This window comes from Rhinolophus hipposideros (assembly GCF_964194185.1).
Source record: "Rhinolophus hipposideros genome assembly, chromosome: X".
NCBI lineage: Eukaryota > Metazoa > Chordata > Mammalia > Chiroptera > Rhinolophidae > Rhinolophus > Rhinolophus hipposideros.
In genome coordinates, this window is record NC_138046.1 from 50,006,357 (window position 1) to 50,030,542 (window position 24,186).

General features: G+C 45.4%; 1 protein-coding gene across 20 annotated transcripts in view; it reads left to right on the plus strand.

Moving 5' to 3' along the window:
- Positions 1-4,249, plus strand: part of TSC22D3 (TSC22 domain family member 3) — a gene marked incomplete at its 5' end in the record, with an annotated part of 61,215 nt that extends 56,966 nt beyond the window's left edge. For 9 of the 20 annotated variants that reach the window (XM_081041824.1, XM_081041827.1, XM_081041821.1 and 6 more), the window contains 2 exons: positions 1,548-1,599; positions 2,725-4,249. In XM_081041824.1, coding sequence (XP_080897950.1) covers positions 1,548-1,599; positions 2,725-2,955 — 283 coding nt within the window. In that variant the 3' untranslated portion in view covers positions 2,956-4,249. Of the gene's footprint in view, positions 1-565; positions 833-1,074; positions 1,174-1,547; positions 1,600-2,724 lie in introns of those variants that run through there. The other 11 variants (XM_081041836.1, XM_081041833.1, XM_081041838.1 and 8 more) reach the window with 3 other exon arrangements.
- Between the last annotated feature and the right edge of the window lie 19,937 nt (positions 4,250-24,186).

Here is a 24,186-nt window from a genome sequence, read left to right on the forward strand (position 1 = left end):
TGGGCCAGCGGGCAAGCTGACTGGGTGAGGGGACATGCGGGTGACAAAATGTGCATTCAGGAGGGAGACTGAGAAGGCAGGCGGTGGGAAGAAGACCGGGCTCCTGGTGGTGAGGGTGGGTGTCCAGGGAGTGTGGCGTGTGTTAAGCATTGCAAAACCATAGGGGTATGCTGGCTGAGGCCTGAAGAGGAGCTTTTAAAACCGGCGCTGCCCTCTACTGCACACTTTCTTCCTCCTGTTATGGTATTTGTATTTATTTCTCTAAGAAGTCAGTTCCAGTTTGGTTTTCACCAATCTCCAGAGCCCTCTTCGGAGATGCCAGTTGGCACAAGAAAGTGCTGAACTGTTTACAGTCCCAGCCTCAGGTTCAGGGAGGGGATGTGGTTTCACTGGGCCACAAAGCCCAGTACACGGCTCATTTGCATGGCCCCTGACGCCATGTGACGCAACCGGCTCCTCCTATATAATGAAGCAGGAGCCGAAATATCTCTGAGTCTGGGTTGGACTGGCGGCCGTGGAGTTTGTGACACATTAGGTGACACCCCTCGATTTACTTCCCTTCAAGTCCGGCGTGCTTGCCTAGCTTTGAGTCTGTTCGGCAGCCTTCGCCCCTTCCTAACCCCAGGGCCGGACGCACACAGCCCAGCCCGGCGCAGCGCTTCAGCATTCCCGCCCGCCCAGCCCGGCCAGAGCTCCCTGGCAGCCCAGCTATGAACACCGAAATGTATCAGACCCCCATGGAGGTGGCGGTCTACCAGCTGCACAATTTCAACATCTCCTTCTTCTCTTCCCTGCTTGGAGGGGATGTGGTTTCCGTTAAGCTGGATAACAGGTAACCACTGGCCGCAGCTCCAGAGCGGGCGCCGGCGGGGGATGAGCTGCTAGCAGGATCTCAGAGCGAGCCGCGCGCCGCCGGTCTCGGTTCCCCGCTGTGCAGCATCCTGGGAAGGGGCGGGGGTAGGGGACGCAGGGAGGGGCGGTCACCGCCGCGCTGGGATCCGCGGTCGGAGCGTCCCTGCGGCCGTTGCGCCGTGAGAACGAGCAGCTGCAGCCCGAGGCGGAGGCGGAGGCAGAGGGGCGGCGGACGGGGCTGGGCAGGGGGCTGGGTGCCGCTGGGGAGCAGGCCTGAAGCTTCCAAGCCGAGAGGGAATTCCTAGCTAGCTTCGGAGCTTGGTAGGTTTGCCCAGGACCTTCTGGGCCAGCGCTGCAACGGGCCGGCGGCGGGGGCCTCCCTGGGCCGCGAGCCCCCATTGTTTGCTGTCGCCCGGGCTGTCCAGCAGGCCACGCCGGCTCCTGCGCCCCGGGACCTGCGCGCTGCTGCACGCCCAGCTCCGGGCGGTGGCGGCGCGGAGCCAGCCCGGGTGGGGAGGTACCGCTTCCTGCAGGGGCCAGGAAGGGACCTGGGGACAAGGTGCCCGGAACTGGCGGGCCATGGAGGCGGAGGAGAGGAAGAGCTGGGGGCAGATGGAGGACTTTGGCCACAGCTGCCAGCTACTCAGAGTGGAACGCAGTGGGTAACCGGGTCGCTTTGCTTCTTGTCTTGGCAGTGCCTCCGGAGCCAGCGTGGTGGCCATAGACAACAAGATTGAGCAGGCCATGGTGAGTGGCATCACTGCGTCATTCCCATCCCCAGACCTGGCTGCTGCTTATGTAACTCAGGGCAGGACTGAGAGGGTGCATGCAAAAGCCCATAGCCAAGAGCCTGCTTCGTCTCCCCCAGAGGCCTTGAGTAGAGTCCCATCAGAGTGGCATCTCTGAGGACATTTCCAGTCTACTCTTGCTTGGCTCCTTCCTTCCAGCCCGCCCTTGCCCATCCCCGAACTTCGTAGCAGCCTCTGGCTCCCTCCCAGGCCTCTTTCAGGGCAGTGTGCTCAGACACTTGCATTTGTCTGCACCTCACATTTGGCAGAGGCCAGAGCTCATCGGATGCAGCCGCACTGCAGTGCTCTGCAGAGCCTGAGCTGGGGTCAGGAGTTGGGAGAGAGCAGGAAACAAAGCACCCCACCCCTCCCGGTCCCCTCACCAGGTGGAGGGCATGTTCTACCCAGCATCCATCATGGCTGCAAGGGGTTAAGGCATCCAGCAGTTAGCAACCACTTAATTGTGCCCTGGAGCCTAATGGCACAGTTCCCTTCCCCCAGCGCAGTCATCAAATTCTGAGAGGATACAGCAATCCAGTCCCTCCCCCAGGGCCAGTGTCTTGTCGTGCCAGGCTGCAGGACAGCTGCAACTCAGTGTGCTGGGTCGTGTGGAGAGGAGGACACTCCAAAATGGCCAATTTTATTGTCTCGGTGAAGATGTGTAAAGCAGACAAACAGCGTAGGGGCATGGAGTGCAGTGCAGGGCCTCCCTGGGATCTGGGCCAGCAGCAGGACTTTCCGTGGCAGTGGGGATATAGCCAACCGCCAGCAACCAGCAGCAGTCTCACCCAAAAAGTTCCTACGCGGCCAGCTTTGCAAGTGATGAGCAATTTGCAAGGAAGATGCCGTGTAGCTCAAAGCTGGGCCTCCCAACTCAGGCGGGGCTTTGATCCTTCAGCCCTCCTGAGCGAGACAAGGGTGTAGGACGACTGGGGCTGCAGGGCCAGCATGCTCGGGGGCTGCTGAGGGAAAGCTGGGGGTCAGTGGCCTGAGGGACAGCGTGGGCACCTGGACGGCGAGGTGAAAGGGCTGCGGAGGTACCATGCCGGCTCACGAATGTCTTTGTTGTGATTTCTTCTGACAGGATCTGGTGAAGAATCATCTGATGTACGCTGTGAGAGAGGAGGTGGAGATCCTGAAGGAGCAGATCCGAGAGCTGGTGGAGAAGAACTCCCAGCTGGAGCGTGAGAACACCCTCCTGAAGACCCTGGCCAGCCCAGAGCAGCTGGAGAAGTTCCAGTCCCGGCTGAGCCCTGAAGAGCCGGCTCCCGAAACCCCACAATCGCCTGAGGCCCCTGGTGGTTCTGCGGTGTAAGTGGCTCTGTCCTCAGGGTGGGCAGAGCCACTAAACTTGTTCTACCTAGTTCTTTCCAGTTTGTTTTTGGCTCCCCAAGCGTCATCTCACGTGGAGAACTTTACACCTAGCATAGCTGGTGCCAAGAGATGTCCCAAGGACATGGCCACCTGGGTCCACTCCAGTGACAGACCCCTGACAAAGAGCAGGTCTTTGAAGGCTGAGTTGCATGGGGCTTCGTCACCCCAAGCCAGTGAGCCTCTAATGCCACCGTGCCCTGGGGGCTCCCAGGGCCCAGGCAACTTAGCTGCTACTGGCAAAGGAGAAAGGTAGTTTGAGATGTGATGCCAGTTTGCTCCAGAAAGCATAAGGGGTTCTGCTTTTCATTTCCATGGACATCTTCAACAGCTTCACCTAACAACTGTTCCTATGAAGAAGCCACTTGTGTTTTAAGCAGAGGCAACCTCTCTCGTTTCCCCTGCCTCGCCAAGGCAGTGCCACCGATGGGAGAGATTGAGCCAAGTCAGCCTTCTGTTGGTTCATATGGTATAATGCATGGCTTTGTGCACAGCCCCAGTGTGGGATTACGGCTTTGGGATGACTGCTTACAAAGTTCTGTTTGGTTAGTAATGGCATAGGTTTTCTATATAGCCATACATGCGTATATATACCCATAGGGCTAGATCTATATCTTAGTGTAGCGATGTATTCATATACACATACACCTACATGTTGAAGGGCCTAACCAGCTTTGGGAGTATTGACCGGTCCCTTATCTCTTAAGGCTAATTCTTTGACTGTGTTTGTTTACCAAGTTGATCCAGTTTGTCCTCTAGGTTAGGTAAGACTAAAGAGTAAAGGCAGGGAGGGGGCCAGCCTCTGAATGCAGCCACGGATGCCTTGCTGCTGCAGCCCTTGCCCCACTTGCTCCCTGAAAACATGTGAGGTCCTCTTTTGGATGCCAAACCCACCATTCACTGGTGCTGACTACATAGAATGGGGTTGAGAGATCAGCAGGGACTTCACATTGTCATTTGAAAACTTTATTTTTAAAATGTTTGTGGAAAACTTTTGAGTGAAGAGAAAAATTGGCTTCCTGGTGTCCTTTTGTGGACAGGGAAGGACAAGAGAATGGCTTTGACCTGAAGGTGCCTGGGTGATGTGCTCAGGGAGCTTGTCTGAGAGGGGTTCTGAGGCAGTGAACACTTTCCACTTTCTGACACCTTATCCTGACGTATGTCTCCAGGATTTGGATTTGGATTTTTCAATTGTAGCTTGAAGTTTCAATAAACTTTGCTCTTTTTTTTTCTAAAAATAAACCTGGTGTCTGACTGAATATAAATGGAGTGGGTGGTAAGGGCCCCTTGCACGGTTGGGAGCATTGTTTCCTGACTCACTGACCACTCGGCAGCACCCCCTCAGGGGCAGGCCTGTACCACCTCCCTGATCTTCTGTAACCGTCACAGTACCCCCACTTGTACAAGTGAGGAAACAGAGTCAGTTTAAGTGACTTGCCCAAAGTCACACAGCTATTAGGGCAAATTGGACTCCACCCTACATCCATCCCTCTCTGTCCTACCCCTGCTTTCATATGACGTGTTCAGAGTGAGTGGCAAGGTGACTTATAACACACAACCTCAGCTTGAGGGGCTGACATGGGAGGAAGGCTACCCCAAGAAGTCCCAAAAGAAAAGGGCAGGGTATACATGTGAGGGAGCAAGAAGAGAAGAAGCAAATAAGCACGAGTCGGCCTCTTTCTGCTTCGAAAACCATCATTGGGATCACTTAGTACACTTGCCTTAATACCAATCCACACAAGACCCTCGACCTTGGCAAAGGATTAAAAGGACCTTAGTGAGAAAAGGACGCAAAGTGTATGCAGTGGCCAAAACACCATCTCTCTCCTCCGAGGAAAGTTGCTCTCAGTCCCTGCTGTTCCACTTGTCACTGCTGGAAGTTCGCTCACAAAACCCAGCAGTCACGTGGGCAAGACCAAGTCTAAGGGTCCTGACTTCAGCTTCCTTTCTCTGCCTCTCTTTGGTGTTCGTCCTCACCCATCACCCTTTCAAAGCCCCATGTCCTCTGGCAGCCGGAGTCCTGCCATTTCTCTCATTGGCTGTCGATGAGCATTTGGTGTCTACCACACCCTAACCCGGAGCCACCCTGGACCCTGAGCTGTGTTCTAGGCCCACTGTGTTCCCAGTGGAGGCTATCACACCTGTGAGTGACCTGTTCGAGCTCAGCTTCCCATAGCATATATATCGATTCTTTTGCCCCTTGCAATTGAACAGAAAACCTGGACTTTCCTGAACCACAAACCTCAGACACCAGGGGGTCTTGGCGCCATCTTTTGCGCCAATGATGGCCTAAATATATTCAAAATGTCATGCTTTCTCTACTGTAAAGCTCATACATGTTGGCCTGTTCTTTTCTAATCACCAAAACTCCTCTTCAGAGTGTTGCAAACCCCTGCTTGGTGGCCTCTCAAATCCCAATTTCCCACCCACTCCTAACCTCCCTTTTCATGATGCCAAGTTCATTGTCTACACCTGCCAATTTGGTCATGGTGTCCGGATTTCACAGCTACTGAACGGATGCCAACTTTGGACCAGTCAGCCACCCCTGACATGGACAGGCTCTCCTCAGTCCCCACTTAACTCCCAAACACTCCCCCTTTCAAGATGAGCTGAGGGACTTTTTCAGCTCCTCTATAGACTCCCCACATGTGATTTTCAGCCAAACAAGAGCTAACAGATGCAAAAAAGAAACTCAGAAGATGGCCCAGCAAACACACAGGCCTCTCTGGTGATCCATGCCTTCCCTACAAGAAAGGGGGAAAAACTTGCCCACAGTCACATAGTGGGAAAGAGAGAACAGCTTTGTTTCCTAGGCAACCCCGACTAAACAGAGACAAACACTGCCACTTCGGTGGCCACAGCGGTTGCTAGACCAGATAAGAGGAACTTCTGTGGCTGTTTGTTAGTCACATAAAGGAACAGCTCGCTGTTGTCATCCCACAGAAAAACAACTAGGGGTGGGGAAAGGCAGAAGAACACATTGCTCCTGGAAAGATCTTTGCGGGCTTTAGGGTTCTGGACTCAGCTGGTCCAGCTGGAGCTGGAACAAGGAAAAGAAAAAGAGAAACAGCAGCAATAATGTTCCCTCTCCCTGTCCCCGCCTATTTATTATCTCATCTGATCCTCACAGCCGCTCCCGCCACCCCCCCCCCGCCCCGCCCCGCCGCATGTTGACAAGAATCACAAGGGCACACCTCCATGTCTCTCCTCATGAATACAGAACATTCTGTTTCCTGCCCTTAGAAAAAGAGGCAGTTATGATTTACCTCCATTTGACAGACAAGAAAACTAAGAGCCAGAGAGCTCAGTGCTACTCTCACAGCGCCCACATGTCCCATGGTACAGCGGTTCCCAGCCTGTGTGACCACAAGGGCCTACTTTAAGTATGAAAAAATATCGTCAGACCTCCCCTAACCCAATAGTAGCTGAACTTTTAGCATTCACTGCCAGAGAGCACAAAGTGACAAACTGACTGAGTTCAGTGGGTGCTTTTAAAGGAATGTAGTGTGTTTGCCACAAAAGCACACAGGTGGATTTGAAAAGTAGAACAGAAATGTGGGCGGTAGATGATTCACAGACAAGGAGTGCTGGGGTGCAAGGTGCAAGGCTCTCAGGCTGGAAACTGTCACCAGGGAAGGTGCTCCCTACTGCGCTCTGGAAGGAACCCAGAGAGTGAGCAGGTGAGGAAGCAGGGCCATTGGAACCTGGTGTGTAGGGAGAAGGCCTCTAGAAAGACCATAGAAAAGAAGGTGCACAACCCACTGTCCCTTAGAGTGTTTTGAAATTGTCCCAACATCATCCTACTTATCCTAGAAAAATCTTGCTTTCAAATCTCCCCTCCTCTCCTCCTTGTAGGTTAGGAATTAATGGACACAATTAGAGCTTTGTGGACAGCCCAGTTCTTCAGGTTGTCTCATGCAGAGAAGCTCATTGGAACTAAAATACTTAACACTTAACCATGTCCCCTAGATCGTGCAAGGTTTGACAGAGAACTCCATCAGTGAGCTATTCCAAACAGAAGTGGCTTCCAGGGAGGAGCTGGCTGGAAGGGGCCATCATAACAATAATTAATAATAATAGCTAACACTTACATGGCACTTGGTGTCAGAGACTGTTCTAAACCCTTGATTCTTTTCATCTTCTCCACAAACCCATGAGGATGTGCCATTAAGATCCCCATTTTACAGATGAGAAAATGAGAACACTGAGGCACAGAGAAATGAAGCAACTTGCCCAAGTCATTCAGCTAGTGAATGACAGAGCCGGGACTTGGGGTGGGGTGGGGGAGACAATTCATTCAGAAAAAGGATGGAGAATCCCAACTGTTTTTATGATTCCCCTGTGTAACCAGAAGTGTTCCAGGGGTGGGGAGGGGAGGGTGGAAAGGAGACCACCCCAAACTAGCAGAGGGGCTAACATAAGATTTAAAATGGCCAATAGAGCCTGGAGGGATGGAAGTAAACAAGGAAGGAGGAAAGGGGAAGAATGGGAGGCTGACTTGGCTGGCTCCCAGCCAAATGAAGTGAGATAGGATCTAATAAGTCTGAGGGAGCTACAGTAGGCTTCTGAGCAGGGAAATGATGTGATGCCAAAGATATTTGCAGAAGATGGGTCCTGGCAGCTGTAGAGGATGGAGCAGAGAAAGGCTAGCTGAAGGCAGGCCAGCTGTTGTTATAATCCAGGTGTGAGGAGATGAGAGCCAGCCGGGACAGGGAGAGGGGTCGTGAAAAGGAGACAAAGGGACAAAGCCGAAAGGACACCGAAAGGCAGTATTTCTCCGAGTGTGGTCTGTGTCCCTCTGTATCAGGTTTGTAGGGAAGTTTGTTTAAATGCAGATTCCAGGCCCTAGTCCCAGACTAGAGGGGAGTAGCACTCAGGCAAGCTTCCCTGGTGATGCTAGAGTATATGAAAGTTTGAGGAACTTCCACTAAGTGAAAAATCAGCATGACCTGGTAACAAAGTGACCTGGGGAGGAGAAAGCAAAGTATCCATGAGTTAAGGATGACTTGAAAATTCTTTTTTTGTGTGTGTTTTTAATTGTGGTAAAATAATGTTTCATCTTAACCATTTTTAAGTGTGCAGTCCAGTAGCATTGAGCACATTCACACTGTTGTACAACTATCACCACCATCCATCTCCAGAACTTTCTCATCTTCCCTGACTGAAATGCTACCCCCATTAAACACCAACTCCCCATTCCCACCTCCCCCCAGCCTCCGGGGCCCTGAAAGGTTGAGTCTGGAGGATTGGGAGAATACAGAAGTACTGAAGGAACCAGATGTAGAAAAAGGCTGCAGATTTTCAGAAAAGAAAATTAATTCCAATTTTGATTTCCATCTGAGCTAAGCATATTTACATAAGCACATTTACATATTTATCTCCGAACCAGCTGTAGAAAGAAGTGTGAAGTCCAGGGCTAGAGCACCAGATGTTGGAGTGTCACAGGAGCTGAAGTGACATGAGAAGACGTGGGCCCCAGGAAGTGGGTGTAGAGGAGGCCTAGCAGCTGGCCTGGAGCCTGAGCCTCGTGAGGCCGCCCACAGAAAGGCCATTTGAAGGAGGAGGAAAGGCCAGCTGCGGAGGTGTCAGAGACAGACATAGGAAAATCCTAGCTGACGATTGTGACCTCCTCTCCATTTTTATCTTTTTGTCTATTTTTTTTTTTGGCATTTCCTCTTCCTACTCCTTACCACAAGCCCCACCGCTGTATAAAATTAAACTGGCCCCTAAAGGTCACTTTGAGAAAGACTGAGGCAGCTGAGGTGTTCTAGGAAGAGGAGTCAGGGGTCGTGGGGTGTGGTCCTTGTCATTGGCTAACAAGCTATATGACCTTGGGCAAGTTATCAGTGTCTCGAGACCTGAGTGTTCCAATTTGCAAAACAAAGCGGTTCTAGGATCATTTCTAAGCCAGATGCTTAGTAAGTACCCAGGCCTGGAAGAGCCCTGCACCTGTGAGCCTTGTACACATTACCTCTTTGCTGGAGCCCTCAGTTTCCCTTCCAGCCCCCAGATTCTATTTATCCTCATACCGAGGTCTTATCAAGTTGCTGAAGAAACAGCCACTTTTAAAGACCAACACATGACTGAGCACCACAACACCTCATGTAATTTCATAGAGGAAGGAATCACCTACAGCCTTACTTCCCAGCCTTTATCATTTCCTGAACCATTTCTGGTTGAAGAGGGAAGATTCGCCTTTGAAAGACTTGAGACTGATGCATATAAATGGAGAGGGAAGGAAAGGAATGAAAAAGAGCTGACTCGGAGGGAGTGGTCAGGGGAAGACAAGAACTAGAAGAGGAGGAACATAAGCAGAAAAGACAGCCCCAGCCCAGTGGACTTTCCTCAGCTGGCTCCTCCGCTGTTTTGTTCTACTGATGAACTTCCGGTTGCCACGACCTAAGAGAAAACAGGACACCACAGACTGCTCCATGGGTCCTGAACTGTCCCCACACATCCCTGCTTTGCTGTCCATTGCAATACAGAACTCAGTCATTCCGGTGCAAAACTAACCTAACCATCATGCAGAAGCATCTTCAGGCACAAATGATACCGTATTCCAGGGAGTTAAGTCACTCTTGGTGTGAGGATAGAGCCAGGAGTGCAGTTTCCAGGCTCTCAGCCTCACGTGGAATGGTGCTGGCTCAGGTAGTAAATGGCCATCAACTGTGATTGGATGGCCATCAGCTGTGGCTAGTTGGCCGTCAGCTGTAACCATTGAGCTGAGCCATTGGCCACTAATATAACTGCCGTGGCTACGCTAGCAGGAAAAATGGGGGCTAGCAAGAAGATGGTGGCTGAGCTGGCAAGAGCAGATTGCAGCTAGCAAGGGGTCGGTTGGCAGGCAGAAAAGCGGACAGCAGGTCGCACGTCGTGTGAATCCAGTCTCCAGTGAGACTAGTGGTGTGACTCCCCTACCTATGGCTCCGTGGGTGTTCCTTTTTGGCCTCACCATATCCTGCGTTCTTATCCTTCCCGCTCTGGGGAGCGGGACCAGAGACCCCGCAGTCTGCCCTGCATGACACTTGGGATCAGAGACCAGAGTAATATGCCATTAGGGCCGAATGGGGCTCTTGAAATTAACTGTTCCAGTCTCCTCACTGAAACTTAGAGAGAGAAACAGGCTTGTCCTAGCCACACACGTAGTCAGCAGCAGGGCCAGGACGAGCCCTCTACGTTACACATGAGCCTCTTTCTCTAAGCCTCAGTGTCCCCATCTGTAAAACAGGAGCAGTGTTTTTTTTATCCTTGGTTATGTGTTAGAACCACCTGGAGATCATTTAATGCAGTACTGATGCTTGAAGCCCACCCCCAGAAATGCTGACAAAAAATGGGTCTGGGCTTGTAACCTGGGTATAGGCATTTTTAAGCTCCCTGGTTAATTTCTGGATGATCTGTGAAGACTGTCTTAACCTTGACATCCAGATACACTCATTCAACAAACATCGGCACCTACTGTGTGCCAGGCCCTCTGCTAGGCACAGACCAGTTCAGACAGGGGTTCTGTGCTCCTGGAGCTCATTCTATGTTTCCAGAAGAGAGAGCTACTCATAGTAAGTTGCTCACAATAGCAGGCCTGTTTACAGACAAGTCTGCTCCTTTTTCTCCAAGCAGCTCTGTGATTTATGAAGGCGATACTCCTGTCTCCTACCTGACTCATATGTATGTCTCTTTGATTGATTCTGATTTCAGACAGAAAACAACAGATGCTATTGATTAGCCTCCTCAAATTCTAAAGCGTGCTGTTGGGGATGGTGGATAGTACACAAATAATTCTAATTTTCATAATTTTCAGTCACCTTTGCAGGTTTCTCCTACTTTAACTGCTGGAGTGCCTCTGGACTCAACTCTACCCCTCTCTATACTCTTTCTCTCTGATGGATTCCATCTATTCCAAGGCCTTAAGCAACATGAAATTTATATTTCCAGTCCTAAGCATTCCCCTGAGCTCTGGGCTCAAATAGTCAACTGTCTCCACGACAGCTTCATTTGCGTGTTTCACAAGTACGTCAGTATATACATGATCACAATCAGTCTTGACTCTCACCTCCCCCAGTGCCTCTCACCCCAGTGGAAAGCACCACCATCTACCTACACAGTTGTTCAAAGCAGAACCCTTGATTCCTCCCTCCCCGTTGACTCCCACCGCCAATCCATTGCCCAGTGTGGTCCACTCGATCTCCAAGACACACCTCGAGTCCCTGCTTTAAAGCCCCATTGCTACTACCTGCTCTAAGCTACCCTCCTCTCTCACATGGAGACAGCCTCACACCTTGGTCTCCCCGCTTGCACACTGGTCCTTGTCTAATTCCATACAGCAGCCAGACTGACTTGCTTAATGCAAAATCAGATCCTGGTGTTTCCATGCTTCAAGCTTATCAAAGACTTATCACTGCACTTAGAATAAAGTCCAAACTCCTTCCTACAGCCTACAGATGCTTACATGATCCGGCCTCTGATGACCTCTCCAGGCTTTTCGCACATCACACACCCCCTTTACCCAGCTCCAGCCCCACTGAGCTTCTTTCATTCCTTAAACACACCGCAGAGCCTTTGTGCATGTGGTTCCCTCAGTCCAGAATGCTCCTACCATTTTCATGGCTGTTTGTTCCCATCCTTTAGCTGACTCCCTTCCTCTGAGAGGCTTTCAACCATACCGTTGTCTAAAGAAGTTTCCCCCATTACTGTTTCTCTCCTTGCACTTATCCCAGATTGTAAAGACCAGTTCACATATTTTTGTTTGTTGTGTCTGCCTCACTGCACCAGAAGTTCCCGGAGAGCAGGACGCTACCTGTTCTCCTCACCACTATATCCTCAGAGCTGAACACAGTACCTGTCTCAGGCTGATCAGGAAATAAATGCACGCAAGATTCAGATGTGGTGGAAGAAATTTTGTGCATGGGTATGAGGGGTGAGCTTTCCCAGTCTTTCAAATCACACAAGTAAACTGGCCTGTTAATTATGTCAGTTACGAAAGCAACAAACTGTTTATTCTTTCAACAGTTTTTAATTGCGACTGTTCTATTTGTCAGGCACCAGGTGAGGCACTGAGGATACTGCGGCAAATCTGAGATGTGGCGCAGGTTCTCATGGGCTTTACTGTGAAGGGAAACTGCAGACAGCCTAGAGGCATTCCCATGGTTCTTTCCTAGGAAAATTTCAATCAAAGAAGGCAGTATAGGGTTGATAGGGTGACTCTATAAAGTCACCAGACACCCAAACTTCTTCCAAGTTGCTGATCCACCATATTTAGCATGTTGCCTCATTGTCCATGATGGTTGCTTAAGCTCCAGCCATTGTATCCACAATCCAGAGAGCATAAAGGAGGAAGGGGAAGAAAAATCTCTCCTTCTTTTTGAGGAAGCTTCCCATAAATACTGCACAACACTTCTGCTTACATCTCATTGGCTAGAATGTAGTCTGGTCACTCCTGCTAAGGGCAGCTTTCTTTAACTGGGTATATTGTTATTCCCAAACAAATTCAAGTTTCTGTTTTTAAGGAAGAGAAGAATGGATGTTGGAGTAAGTAACCAGCGTTTCTTCTTCAGGTATTTGGAGAGATGAGAAGAAGAAAAGAGGAAGAGGGCATAGAAAAGGCCATCATAAAAGGGTCTATGACCACTGCCTACTCCAGTGGGCTAGAGCTGGCTGGAAGCTGTGACCACGTGCTCTAGGAACAGAGCAAGCAGAGTAGACCCTTGCTGGGCGGGGGTGTCTCTACTGCTATAGAACTGTTTTTCCACAATTTCCCTGCCAAGGGGCTTTTAGGAGGTAACCAAAGAAGCCTCTCAACAGAAAGATTCCAGAAACTGGGAGTTCAGACTGTCCTCTTAAATGTATCTATGGAGTCAAAAGGGAAAGTGATCCCTAAAACAGGAAGCCCCAGGCCAAAATCTGGGGCTCCAATATACAGTCAAAATTCCAGAGAAGACCATTTTAAAAGGAACATCAGCACAGAATCTTCAATTCTTGGGGCTGCAAGAGGCCTTGCACATCATCAAATCCGGCCTTATCCCACTAATCACCACTGTCTTCCACCCTTCAACCTTACACTCAAGACAGGCAGGCTGCATTGAAGAGATGTTAATCTGAATTTCTAGTGGCTCAGTGTGGACAAACCTGAGATTTAAACACTCCAGGAGACCACCCAGCTATTTTCTATGAGAATGTACCTTTTTGCAGAGCCAAAATATTTTTGTGGGTAAAAATGACCCAATAACACCCAGTTCCCCTGCTTCTGGGCAGAGCCCTTTCTAGTCCCAGGCTGAGCTATGGAAGTTTGTCACGTGACCCTGCCCATCCAGTGAGCAGAAATTCCTCAGGCAGAACACAACTCCTGCCCCTCCCACAAATGCTGAACATTCCGTTTTTTTGCCCTTAGGAAGAAACTGGTAAATAACTGCACGCTCTTCTCCCAGTTGCACGCCTCCTTCTTGTCAAAACCAAGAAATTGGGTCACATGACCTAAGTCTATGTGATTTTGAAGGGTTCAACATCAAGCTTCCAATTGTTGTCAGACACACTTGTTCAAGCACAGACTGTGTTCTGGCTGACACACAGGGAAGCTGCTGAGTTCCAAAGTTCGGCAAGTTGTTTTCCCATACACTTCTGATCATCTTAACCCATGTGACCTATTTGCGTTCCTCTCCTAGAGAGGCATTAAGCTCTCTTAAGAGTACATAAAACTAGCCCAGACAGGCACCCCCGTCAGGGTATGGAAAAGGGAAAGTTCCCAGAAATGCCTGCCATCTGATTACAAAGGTAAATCCCCTCCTTTTGTAGAGTCAGTCATTCAATCGTCCATTCATTCATTCAACAAGTATTAGTACAGAACCTATTTTGTGCCAGGCTCTCTGACTGATGAGATTCCTGATCTCATGTAGCGTACATTCCAGTAGAGACAGACAATAAGTAACCAAACAAGAACCGCATCAGATAGTGAGGAAGAAGAGGCCGGAAAAGAGGAAGGGACTTGCCCAAGATCACACAATCTAGATCTTCTGACTCCCAGTCCCCCCACTTTTTCATTAAATGTACATTGAGTGTTGAGCACCCACCATGTGCCAGGCACAGTACTAGGCACTGCGAATATACTCCTAAAATGAATAAGACAGATAAAGTTCCTGTCTCACAGAGATGACAGGATAATCAGGGAGACAAGACATAAATAAACATACAGAAAAAACCATGGAGACTTGTGGTATCCAGTTTGGCATGTGAGGAGCTTAGAAGTCTCCACTCCATTGAACAATTAAAAAGCTCAGATCCATAACAGAAGTGAAGTCACAGGCCAAAATACTACCCCTCGAATTGGAGAGACAGACAAGGAGATACAAAGAATCACAACTTAGAGCAGAAACCCGGGAGCAGAAGAAACCTCTGTGGGAACTAGTATCGGGGTAGGAAAACCTGAATTGTCATTGAAGAATTTCTAGTGGCGCAGTGTGGACAAACCTGAGATTAAAAAACTCCAGGAGACCACCCAGCTTTTGTGAATATTATCTCCAGGAGCTCAACCAGGTCTTCAGACTGAATATTGGAAAAATCTCCTTTGTGCTTCTCGCAGGGAAAGATGAAAAGTAATTATTTTGAAATGCACCAGAACATTCTATTCTTCCTAAAAAGTCCTGCCCTCTGGAGAAACTGATTTACCAGCACCTAACCTTCTGGGGTTTTAGCAGAGCCTAATTGACCTAGGGGAAGGAAATATTTGACTCTAGCTGGCGCCAGCCTTCCGTGTGGGGCAAGGGAAATACCCAACTCCAGCCTACTCTAACCACTCTTATGGGGGGGAAGCTGAGAAACACTGGTGATGTTCACGGTTCAGGGGCACAGCATCGCAGAAGACTGAGACTTAATCATAGGATTATGGAACGCTCCTCCTCTCCCACGACTCACCACCACATTACTAAAGGCCTGTTTACTGCAGTTCCTTTTACCCAGTATGTCATATTCACCTTTCAACAAAAAAATTATAAAACATGCTAAAAGGCAAAAACAAAAACAAAAAACACAGTTTGAGACTAAATAAGCATCAGAACCAGACTCAGATGTTGGAATTACCAGACCAGGGATTTTTTAAAACTATGATTGCTATACTAAGGGCTTTAATGGATAAAGTAGACAACATGCAAGAACAGGCAGATAATGTAAACAGAGAGATGGCAAGTCTAAGAAGGTATCAAAAAGAAAGACTAGAGATCAAACATGCTAATAGAAATGAAGAACACCTTTTATGGGCTTATTAGTAGACTGAACGTAGCTGTTGAAAGATCTCTGAGCTTGAGGATATGATGATAGAAACTTCCAAAACTGAAAAGCAAAAACAAACAAACAAAACTGAAAAAAAAGAGTATCCAAGAACTGTTGGAAAACTACAAAAGGTGTAACATATATGTGATGGGAATACCAGAAAGAAAAAGAAGGAGAAAAAGAACAAACTGAAAGAATTTATTACAACCAAGCCAGCATTGCAAGAAATACTAAAAGGACTTCTGTAAATAGAAGAAAGATGAAAACAATTTACTACAAATTTAAAAATGGCAATAACTATGTACCTATCAATAATCACTTTAAATGTAAACGGATTAAATGCTCCAATCAAGAGACATAGGGTGGCTGAGTGGATAAGGAAGGAAGACCCTTGTATATGCTGTATACAAGAGACTCATTTCAGATCAAAAGACACACACAGGCTCAAAGTGAAGGGTTGGAGTAACATATTTCATGCAAATGGAAGCCAAAAAAAAGCTGGAGTTGCAATACTTATATCTGACAAAATAGACTTTAAAATGAAGAACGTATTAAAAGACAAAGATGGGCATTATATAATAATAAAGGGATCAATCCGACAAGAGGACATAACCCTAGTAAACATCTATGCACCTAACATAGGCGCACCTAAATATATAAAACAGGTACTGATGGACATAAAGACAAAGATCAACAGCAACACTATCATAGTAGGGGATTTCAACACACCTCTGACAACAAGGGACAGGTCCTCCAGATAGAAAATCAATATGGAAACAACAGCCTTAAATGATACTTTGGAGCAGTTGGATTCAATTGATATTTTCAGAGCATTTCACCCCAATGCTGCAGAATACACGTTCTTCTCAAGTGCACACGGAACATTTTCCAAGATAGATCATATGTTAGGACACAAAATAAGTCTTGATAAATTTAAGAAAATTGAAATCATACCAATTGTCTTCTCTGACCACAGTGCAATGAAATTAGAAATGAACTACAGGGGAAAAACACCAGGAAGACACACCAATTCATGGAGGCTGAATAACATGTTACTAAATAATGAATGGGTCAAGCAGCAGATCAAAGAAGAAATCAAAAGATATCTAGAGACAAATGAAAATGAGAACACGACAACCCAAAATCTATGGGTTGCTGCGAAAGCAGTCCTAAGGGGGAAGTTCATAGCACTGCAGGCCTACCTAAAGAAACAAGAAACATCACTAATTGACAGTTTATCTTCACACTTAAGGGATCTGGAAAAAGAACAGCAAAATAAGCCCAAAGGGAGCACAAAGAAGGAGATAATAAGGATCAGAGCAGAAATAAATGAAATAGAAACCAGAAAAACAATACAAAAGATCAATGAATCCAAGAGTTGGTTCTTAGAGAAGATAAACAAAATTGACAAACCTTTAGCCAGACTCATTAAAAAAAAGAGAGAGAGGACCCAAATTAATAAAATCAGAAATGAAAGAGGAGAAGTGACAACAGATACCACAGAAATACAAAAAATTTTAAGAAATTACTATGAGCAACTATATGCCAACAAATTTGACAATCTGGAAGAAATGGACAGTTTTCTAGAGGTGCACAACCTTCCAAGGCTAACTCAAGAAGAAACAGAAAGCCTGAACAGTCTGATTACCACCAGGGAAATTGAATCAGTAATCAATAATCTCCCAACAAACAAAAGCCCTGGACCGGATGGCTTTACAGGTGAATTTTTCAAAACGTTCAAAAAAGAATTATCACCTATTCTCCTCAAGCTCTTCCAAAAAATCCAGAAGGAAGGAAAACTCCCAAACACTTTTTACGAAGCAACTATCACCCTGATCCCCAAAGCGGACAAAGACACCACAAAAAAAGAAAACTACAGGCCGATATCTCTAATGAACATAGATGCAAAAATTCTCAACAAAATATTAGCGAACAGAATTCAGCAATACATTAAAAAGATCATACACCATGATCAAGTGGGATTCATCCCTGGTATGCAGGGGTGGTTCAACATCCCCAAATCAATTAATGTGATACACCACATTAACAAAATGAAAAATAAAAATCACATGATCATATCAATAGATGCAGAAAAAGCATTTGATAAAATACAGCAACCTTTTATGATAAAAACCCTTAAGAAAGTGGGAATAGAGGGATCATATCTTAACATAATAAAGGCCATATATGACAAACCCACAGCTAACATCATACTCAATGGGGAAAAGCTCAAACCATTCCCCCTAAGATCAGGAACAAGACAAGGTTGCCCACTTTCTCCACTTCTATTCAACATAGTGCTGGAAGTTCTAGCCACAGCAATCAGACAAGAGAAAGAAATAAAAGGCATCCAAATTGGTAAGGAAGAAGTAAAATTATTATGTTATGCAGATGATATGATATTATATATAGAGAACCCTAAAGACTCCACCAAGAAACTATTAGAACTGATAGATGAATTTAGTAAAGTAGCAGGATATAAAATTAATATTCGGAAATCAGTTGCATTTGTATACACCGATGATAAAACATCAGAAGGAGAAATTAAAAAAAACAATTCCATTTACAATTGCTCCAAAGACTATAAAATATCTGGGAATAAATCTAACCAAAAATGTAAAAGATCTGTACTCAGAAAATTATACGACACTGAAGAAAGAAATGAAAGAAGACATAAATAGATGGAAATACATTCCATGTTCATGGATAGGAAGAATTAATATAGTTAAAATGTCCATACTGCCTAAGGCAATATACATATTCAACGCAATTCCTATCAAACTACCAACGAGGTTTTTCACAGAAATAGAACATATAATCCTAAAATTTATATGGTACCATAAAAGACCCCGGATAGCCTCAGCAATTTTGAGAAATAAGAACAAAGTGGGAGGTATAACGATACCTGATTTCAAACTATACTACAAGGCTACAGTAATCAAAACAGCATGTTACTGGCATAAAAATAGACACATAGATCAATGGAACAGAATAGAGCGTCCAGAAGTAAATCCATGCCTATATGCCCATCTAATCTACGACAATGGAAGCAAGAATGTACGATGGGGTAAAGACAGTCTGTTCAATAAGTGCTGTTGGGAAACCTGGACAGACACATGCAAGAAAATGAAGCTGGACCACCTCCTTACACCATATACAAAAATAAATTCAAAATGGCTTAAAGACTTAAATGTAAGATATGAAACCATAAAATACCTAGAAGAAAATATAGGAAGAAACTTCACGGACATTACCCAGAGTAAGATTTTCACTGATATATCCCCTCGTGCGAGGGAAGTAAGAGAAAAAATAAACATGTGGGATTACATCAAACTAAAAAGTTTTTTCACAGCAAAGGGAACCATCAATAAAACAAAAAGGGATCCTACTGAATGGGAAAAGATATTTGCCAATGATATATCTGATAAGGGATTAATATCACAAATCTATAAAAAACTTAACTCAACTCCAAAAAAACAAACAACCCAATTAAAAAATGGGCAGAGGACTTGAGGAGACATTTTTCTAAAAAGGACATACAGAAGGCAAGAAGACATATGAAGAAATGCTCAACCGCACTAACCATCAGAGAAATGCAAATAAAAACCACAATGAGATACCACCTCACTCCAGTCAAAATGGCTATCATGAATAAATCAACAAACAACAAATGCTGGCGTGGCTGTGGAGAAAAGGGAACGCTAGTGCACTGTTGATGGGATTACAGATTAGTGCAGCCACTATGGAAAACAGTATGGAGGTAACTCAGGAATCTGAAAATGGAACTACCCTATGATCCAGTAATTCCACTCCTAGGCATCTATCCGGAGAAATCCAAAACTCCAATTCAAAAATCTGTATGCACTCCTATGTTTATTGCAGCACTTTACACAATAGCCAAGATATGGAAACAACCGAAATGCCCATCGGTAGATGACTGGATTAAGAAGCTGTGGTACATTTATACAATGGAGTATTATGCAGCCATAAAGAAGAAAGAAATCTTATCATTTGCAACAACATGGATGGATCTAGGGAACATTGTTAAGTGAAATAAGTCAGAAAGAGAAAGACAAATACCATATGATCTCACTTGTATGCGGAATCTAAAGAAAAGAATATGTGAATGAACTAATCAGAAACAGTTTTGGGGACACAAAGAAAAAACCGAGAGTTGTTAGATGGGCGGGGGGTGGGGGTTGGGGATATAGGGAAAGGTGAAGGGATTAAGAAGCAGCTGGTAACCACAAGATGGCCTCAGGGTTTTTTGAAAATTAGTTTGGGGAACTTATTCAATAATGTTGTAAAGATTTTGTTGGGTATCCGATGGACATGCGTCCTATTTGGGAGACCACCTCAGAGATACTGTGGATGCCTGATCATGGCATTGTACACCAGAGGCTGGGTATTGATGAATGCCAACTATAATTTTATATATGTGGTGTGGTGGCTCGGTGTGGGGTCGGGGGGGTGGTGGGTGGGGGGAGGGGGGTTCACAATGTGAGGGATGTGAATGATGAACGTCTAAGTATTACCTTGTCTTTTACACCTGAAACTAATAAAAAATTTTAAAAAAGAAAAAGAAGGAGAGAGAGGAGGGGAGAGAAGGAGGGAGGGAGGGAAAGAGAGAGAGCGAGAGAGAGAAGAAGGAGGAGGAGGAGAAGGAGGAGGAGGAGGAGGGCGAGGACGAGGAGGAGGACGAGAAAAAGGAGAAATGTTTGAGCCAATATGATTGAGAATTTCCCCAAATTAATGTCATATACGAAACTACAGATCCAGGAACCTCAGAGAACACCAAGCAAGATAAATGCCAAAGAAACTACTCATGGGCATATCATGTTCAAACTTCAAAAAAACAAAGATAAAGAAAAATATCTTAAAAGAAGCTAGAAGAAAAAACATCTTACCTATAGAGGAGCAAAAGTAAGTATTTCATCCAACTTCTCTTCAGAAACCATGCATGCGAGAAGAAAATGGAGTGAAATATTTAGAGAAAAAAAGACACCAACATAGACTTCTGTAATCTGAAAAATTATCTTTCAAAAGTGAAGGAGAAATAAAGACTTTCTCAGACAAACAACAATTGAGGAAATTTGCTGCCAGTAAACCTACCTTGCAAAAAATGTTAAAAGAAGTTCTTTAGTGACAAATCATTTGATTTTGGTCAGAAACTCAGATCTACATGAAGAAAAGAAGAACATGGGAGAATTAATATATTAATGTAAATTAAAATTTTTATTTTTCTTATTCTTAATTGATTAACAGATAATAGTTTGTTCAAAATAATAATAGTAATAATGCATTTGAATATGTTTGCTTATGTATAAGTGAAATGAAAGATAGCAACTATACTTGGATTACTTGTAAATATATATATTGCAAACTCTAGAGCAATCACTAAAAAGGGCAGGGAAAAGAAGTATGATTGATATACTAAGAAAAGAGAGAAAATTAATCATATGTAATGCTTGAAACCAGAGAAGGCAGAAAAAGTGTGGAAGACAAAAAGAAGAACAAGAGCCACAAACAGAAAACAGTAACAAATAGACATTAATACAACTAAATCAATAACCACTTTAAACATCAATAGCCTAAATATACTAATTAAAAGACAAAGATTATCAGAGAGGATCAAAAAAACAAGACCAAATTATATGCTGTCTACAAGAAATTCACTTTAAATATAAAGACACACATAGTAAAGGGATAGGGCCTGCCCGATGGCTCAGGTAGTTGGAGCACTGTGCTCCTAACGCCAAGGTCGCCTGTTCAATTCCCACATGGGCCAGTGAGCTACGCCCTCTACAGCTAAGATTGTGAACAATGACTCTCCCTGGAGATGGGCTGCCTTGAGGAGCCGGAGGTTGGTGTCAGCTGCTGCGGGCTGCCGTGGGCTGCCTCGGGCTACGATGTGCTGCCATGAGTGGCCGGCAGCCAGCGTGAGTGGCTGACAGCCAGCAAGAGCTGCTGTAAGTTGCCATGAGCTGCTGTAAGTGGCCGACTGATGACCAGTTACAGATTGCCTCAGCCGGGGGGAGCGCAAGGCTCATAATACCAGCATGGGCCAGGGAGCTGTGTCCTACACAACTAGACTGAGAAACAACGGCTTGAACTGGAGTGGGGGGGAGGTGGAAGAAGGGGAAAAAAATAAAGGGATAGAGAGAGATATACCATGCTAACACTAATCAACATAATGTGAAAGTAGGTACTGTCTTTTGCCATGTTTTATGCACACGTTTTTGCCCAAATTTGGGAGGGAAAAATAAGGATGTGCATTATACATGGGTAGTACTAATTTTGTAACTATATAAATATTTTTAATTGTTTTATTTATGCTTATGAATTAAAAGTTTAACTGTAGAAATTAATAACGATATCCACATGAAAAATGATACCCTGGAATATGATAATCAGTTTTGTTGAACTTAGGATGAACTTGCAACGACGAAGAGATCTTGGCCTTCTATGATGCGTAAATATCGTGAATTTGTCACCAATACATAAAATTTCTTGTACCTTCTATCTGTTCTCGTGTTTTGTAATTGTGGCATAAATTTTCCTGTACCATAATAGTTAAAAAATAAATGCCAAAATTTCTTTATAATACAAAAACAAGTACCTAAATGTAAACAAATAAAAACTTGAATTAAAAAGTTAAAATGAATAGTACTCCATTGTGTATGAGAGGTAGTGTGATCAAAATGGTGGTGTGAGGTGAGCCTCTGTAAAGCTCCCCTGGAATTTACAACTAATCCAACAACAATAACACCACAGAGGACTCCCTGCACAGGAGACAAGCAAGAAGAAGAGGACCACTAATGAATTCACCTAAAGGTGGGCGAATCGCGTGAGTGGGAGAAGAGAAAAGGGAGAAGTGCTGAGACGGAGCCGCGCAGGCGCAGGACGCAGACCTAGCTCAGTGCTCCGAGCTCGCTGCATCCTGGAACTGACGCAGCTGCGGTAGAGGGAAGAACTCGAACTGCTAGGGCTCCGCTTATGGCCCACAGGGCTGAGGGGGCAGCATATAACACGGCTGAACCCAACGCTCACGGCAGAGATCTCGAAGAAAAGACTGAGGGAAGAAGGCTGAAAATGGTGGTTTAAGCGCTCACTGCCAAGCAGAGAACAGAAGCCTTAGGCACTGAGACTAGCCGCCCCCTCCCTACCCTCCCAGAGCTCGCCCTGCACCCACGTCCCCTGTGCTAGAAGAGGAACAGTAACAGTGTCAGATCAAAAGGACAGAATATTTGCTGTTCTGAAAACTGTGGACCACAGACACAGATTGGCAGCCCACTAGTTCCGGCAAAGGGGAGGGAGCTGTGGAAGCAGGACTGGCTGTGGTGGTGGTCGCAGCCATCGCTCTGGGCCACCTCTCACAACTCACCTGGCTCCTGGCCTCACCTATCTGGGCAGATGCCTGAAGGAGTAAACAGAAGTGCTGAAACATATGGGCTCTGAATCTGGTGCAGAAAGAGCTTTGGAACTTCAAAAGCTCTCCGCATGCCCACAGGGACGTGGCGCCCTATGACCCAGGCAAACTGTTAACAGAAGAGAAGCCTGTTTCCCAGGGAATCCACCCATTGGGTGAGAAGCTGGAATAGTGCAGAGAAAACATAGCACTACTGTGAGAGACAGGAAAAAAAAGGCTGCAGTCGGAGAGAAAATAAAACATTCTGCCAACAAGTATTGGAAAACAAAAGAAAGACCTCTTCCTATCAACCTGTTGCAGAAGCCACTCCTGTAGATGTCTAGGAAGAGAAATAATAAATCAGTAATTGCCATGAATAACCAAGGCAACAAAACAGCTCAGCAAAAAAGTAATAAGTCTCCAGAAAAGGAACTTAAAGATATGGAAATATGTGACTTAAATGACAGAGAATTCAAGACTGTAGTTCTGAAAAAACTCAACGAGATGCAAGAAAACACAGAAAGGCAATTTAATGAACGCAGAACCGCAATCAAAGAACAACATGAGCACTTTACAAAAGAGATTGAAATTTTAAAAAAGAACCAAATGGAATTTCTGCAGATTAAGAACTCAATAGAAGAAATTAAGAATGAAATAACCAGTTAAGGTAGTAGAGTTGACCAGATGGAGGAAAGAATCAGTGACATCAAAGATAGAAACCTGGAATTACACAGAGGGAAGAAGAAAGAGACTTGAGACTTAAAAGAAATGAAAGAAATCTACAAGAACTTTCTGACTCTATCAGAATGAACAATATAAGAATAATGGGCATACCAGAAGGAGAAGAAAGAGAGAAGGGAACACAGAATATATTCAAACAAACTGTTGATGAGAACTTCCCAAACTTGTGGACAGAACTGGATCCTCTAATTCAAGAAGGAAATAGAACACCTAATTACCTCAATCCCAACAGGCCTTCTCCAAGGCACATTGTATTGAAGCTGTCTAAAATCAACAACAAAGAACGAATCTTCAAGGCAGTCAGGGAAAAGAAGATGGTAACCTACAAAGGAAAGCCCATTAGTTTCTCATCAGATTTTTCAGCAGAAACTCTACAAGCCAGGAGGGAGGGGATCCAAATATTCAAACTATTGAAAGAGAGAAATTATGAGCCAAGAATAATATATCCAGCAAAGATATCCTTTACATATGAAGGATGAATGAAGACCTTTCCAAATATCCATAAGTGGAGGGAATTTTCTAATACATGACCTGCACTACAAGAAATACTAAAGGAGGCTATTCGACCACCATCAACAGGGACAATTTGTGGCAACATAAAAAGGGGGAGAGTAAGGGCCTGAACTGGAATATGGGAATGGAGAAAGTAAGCGTGCTGAAGAATATGGAATACTCTAAATATCAAACTTTCTTTTACATATATTTAAGGGGAACCGCTCAAAAATAAATCCAGAACTGAAATATGTACTGTAATAAAAGAAGAAACAGAAATAA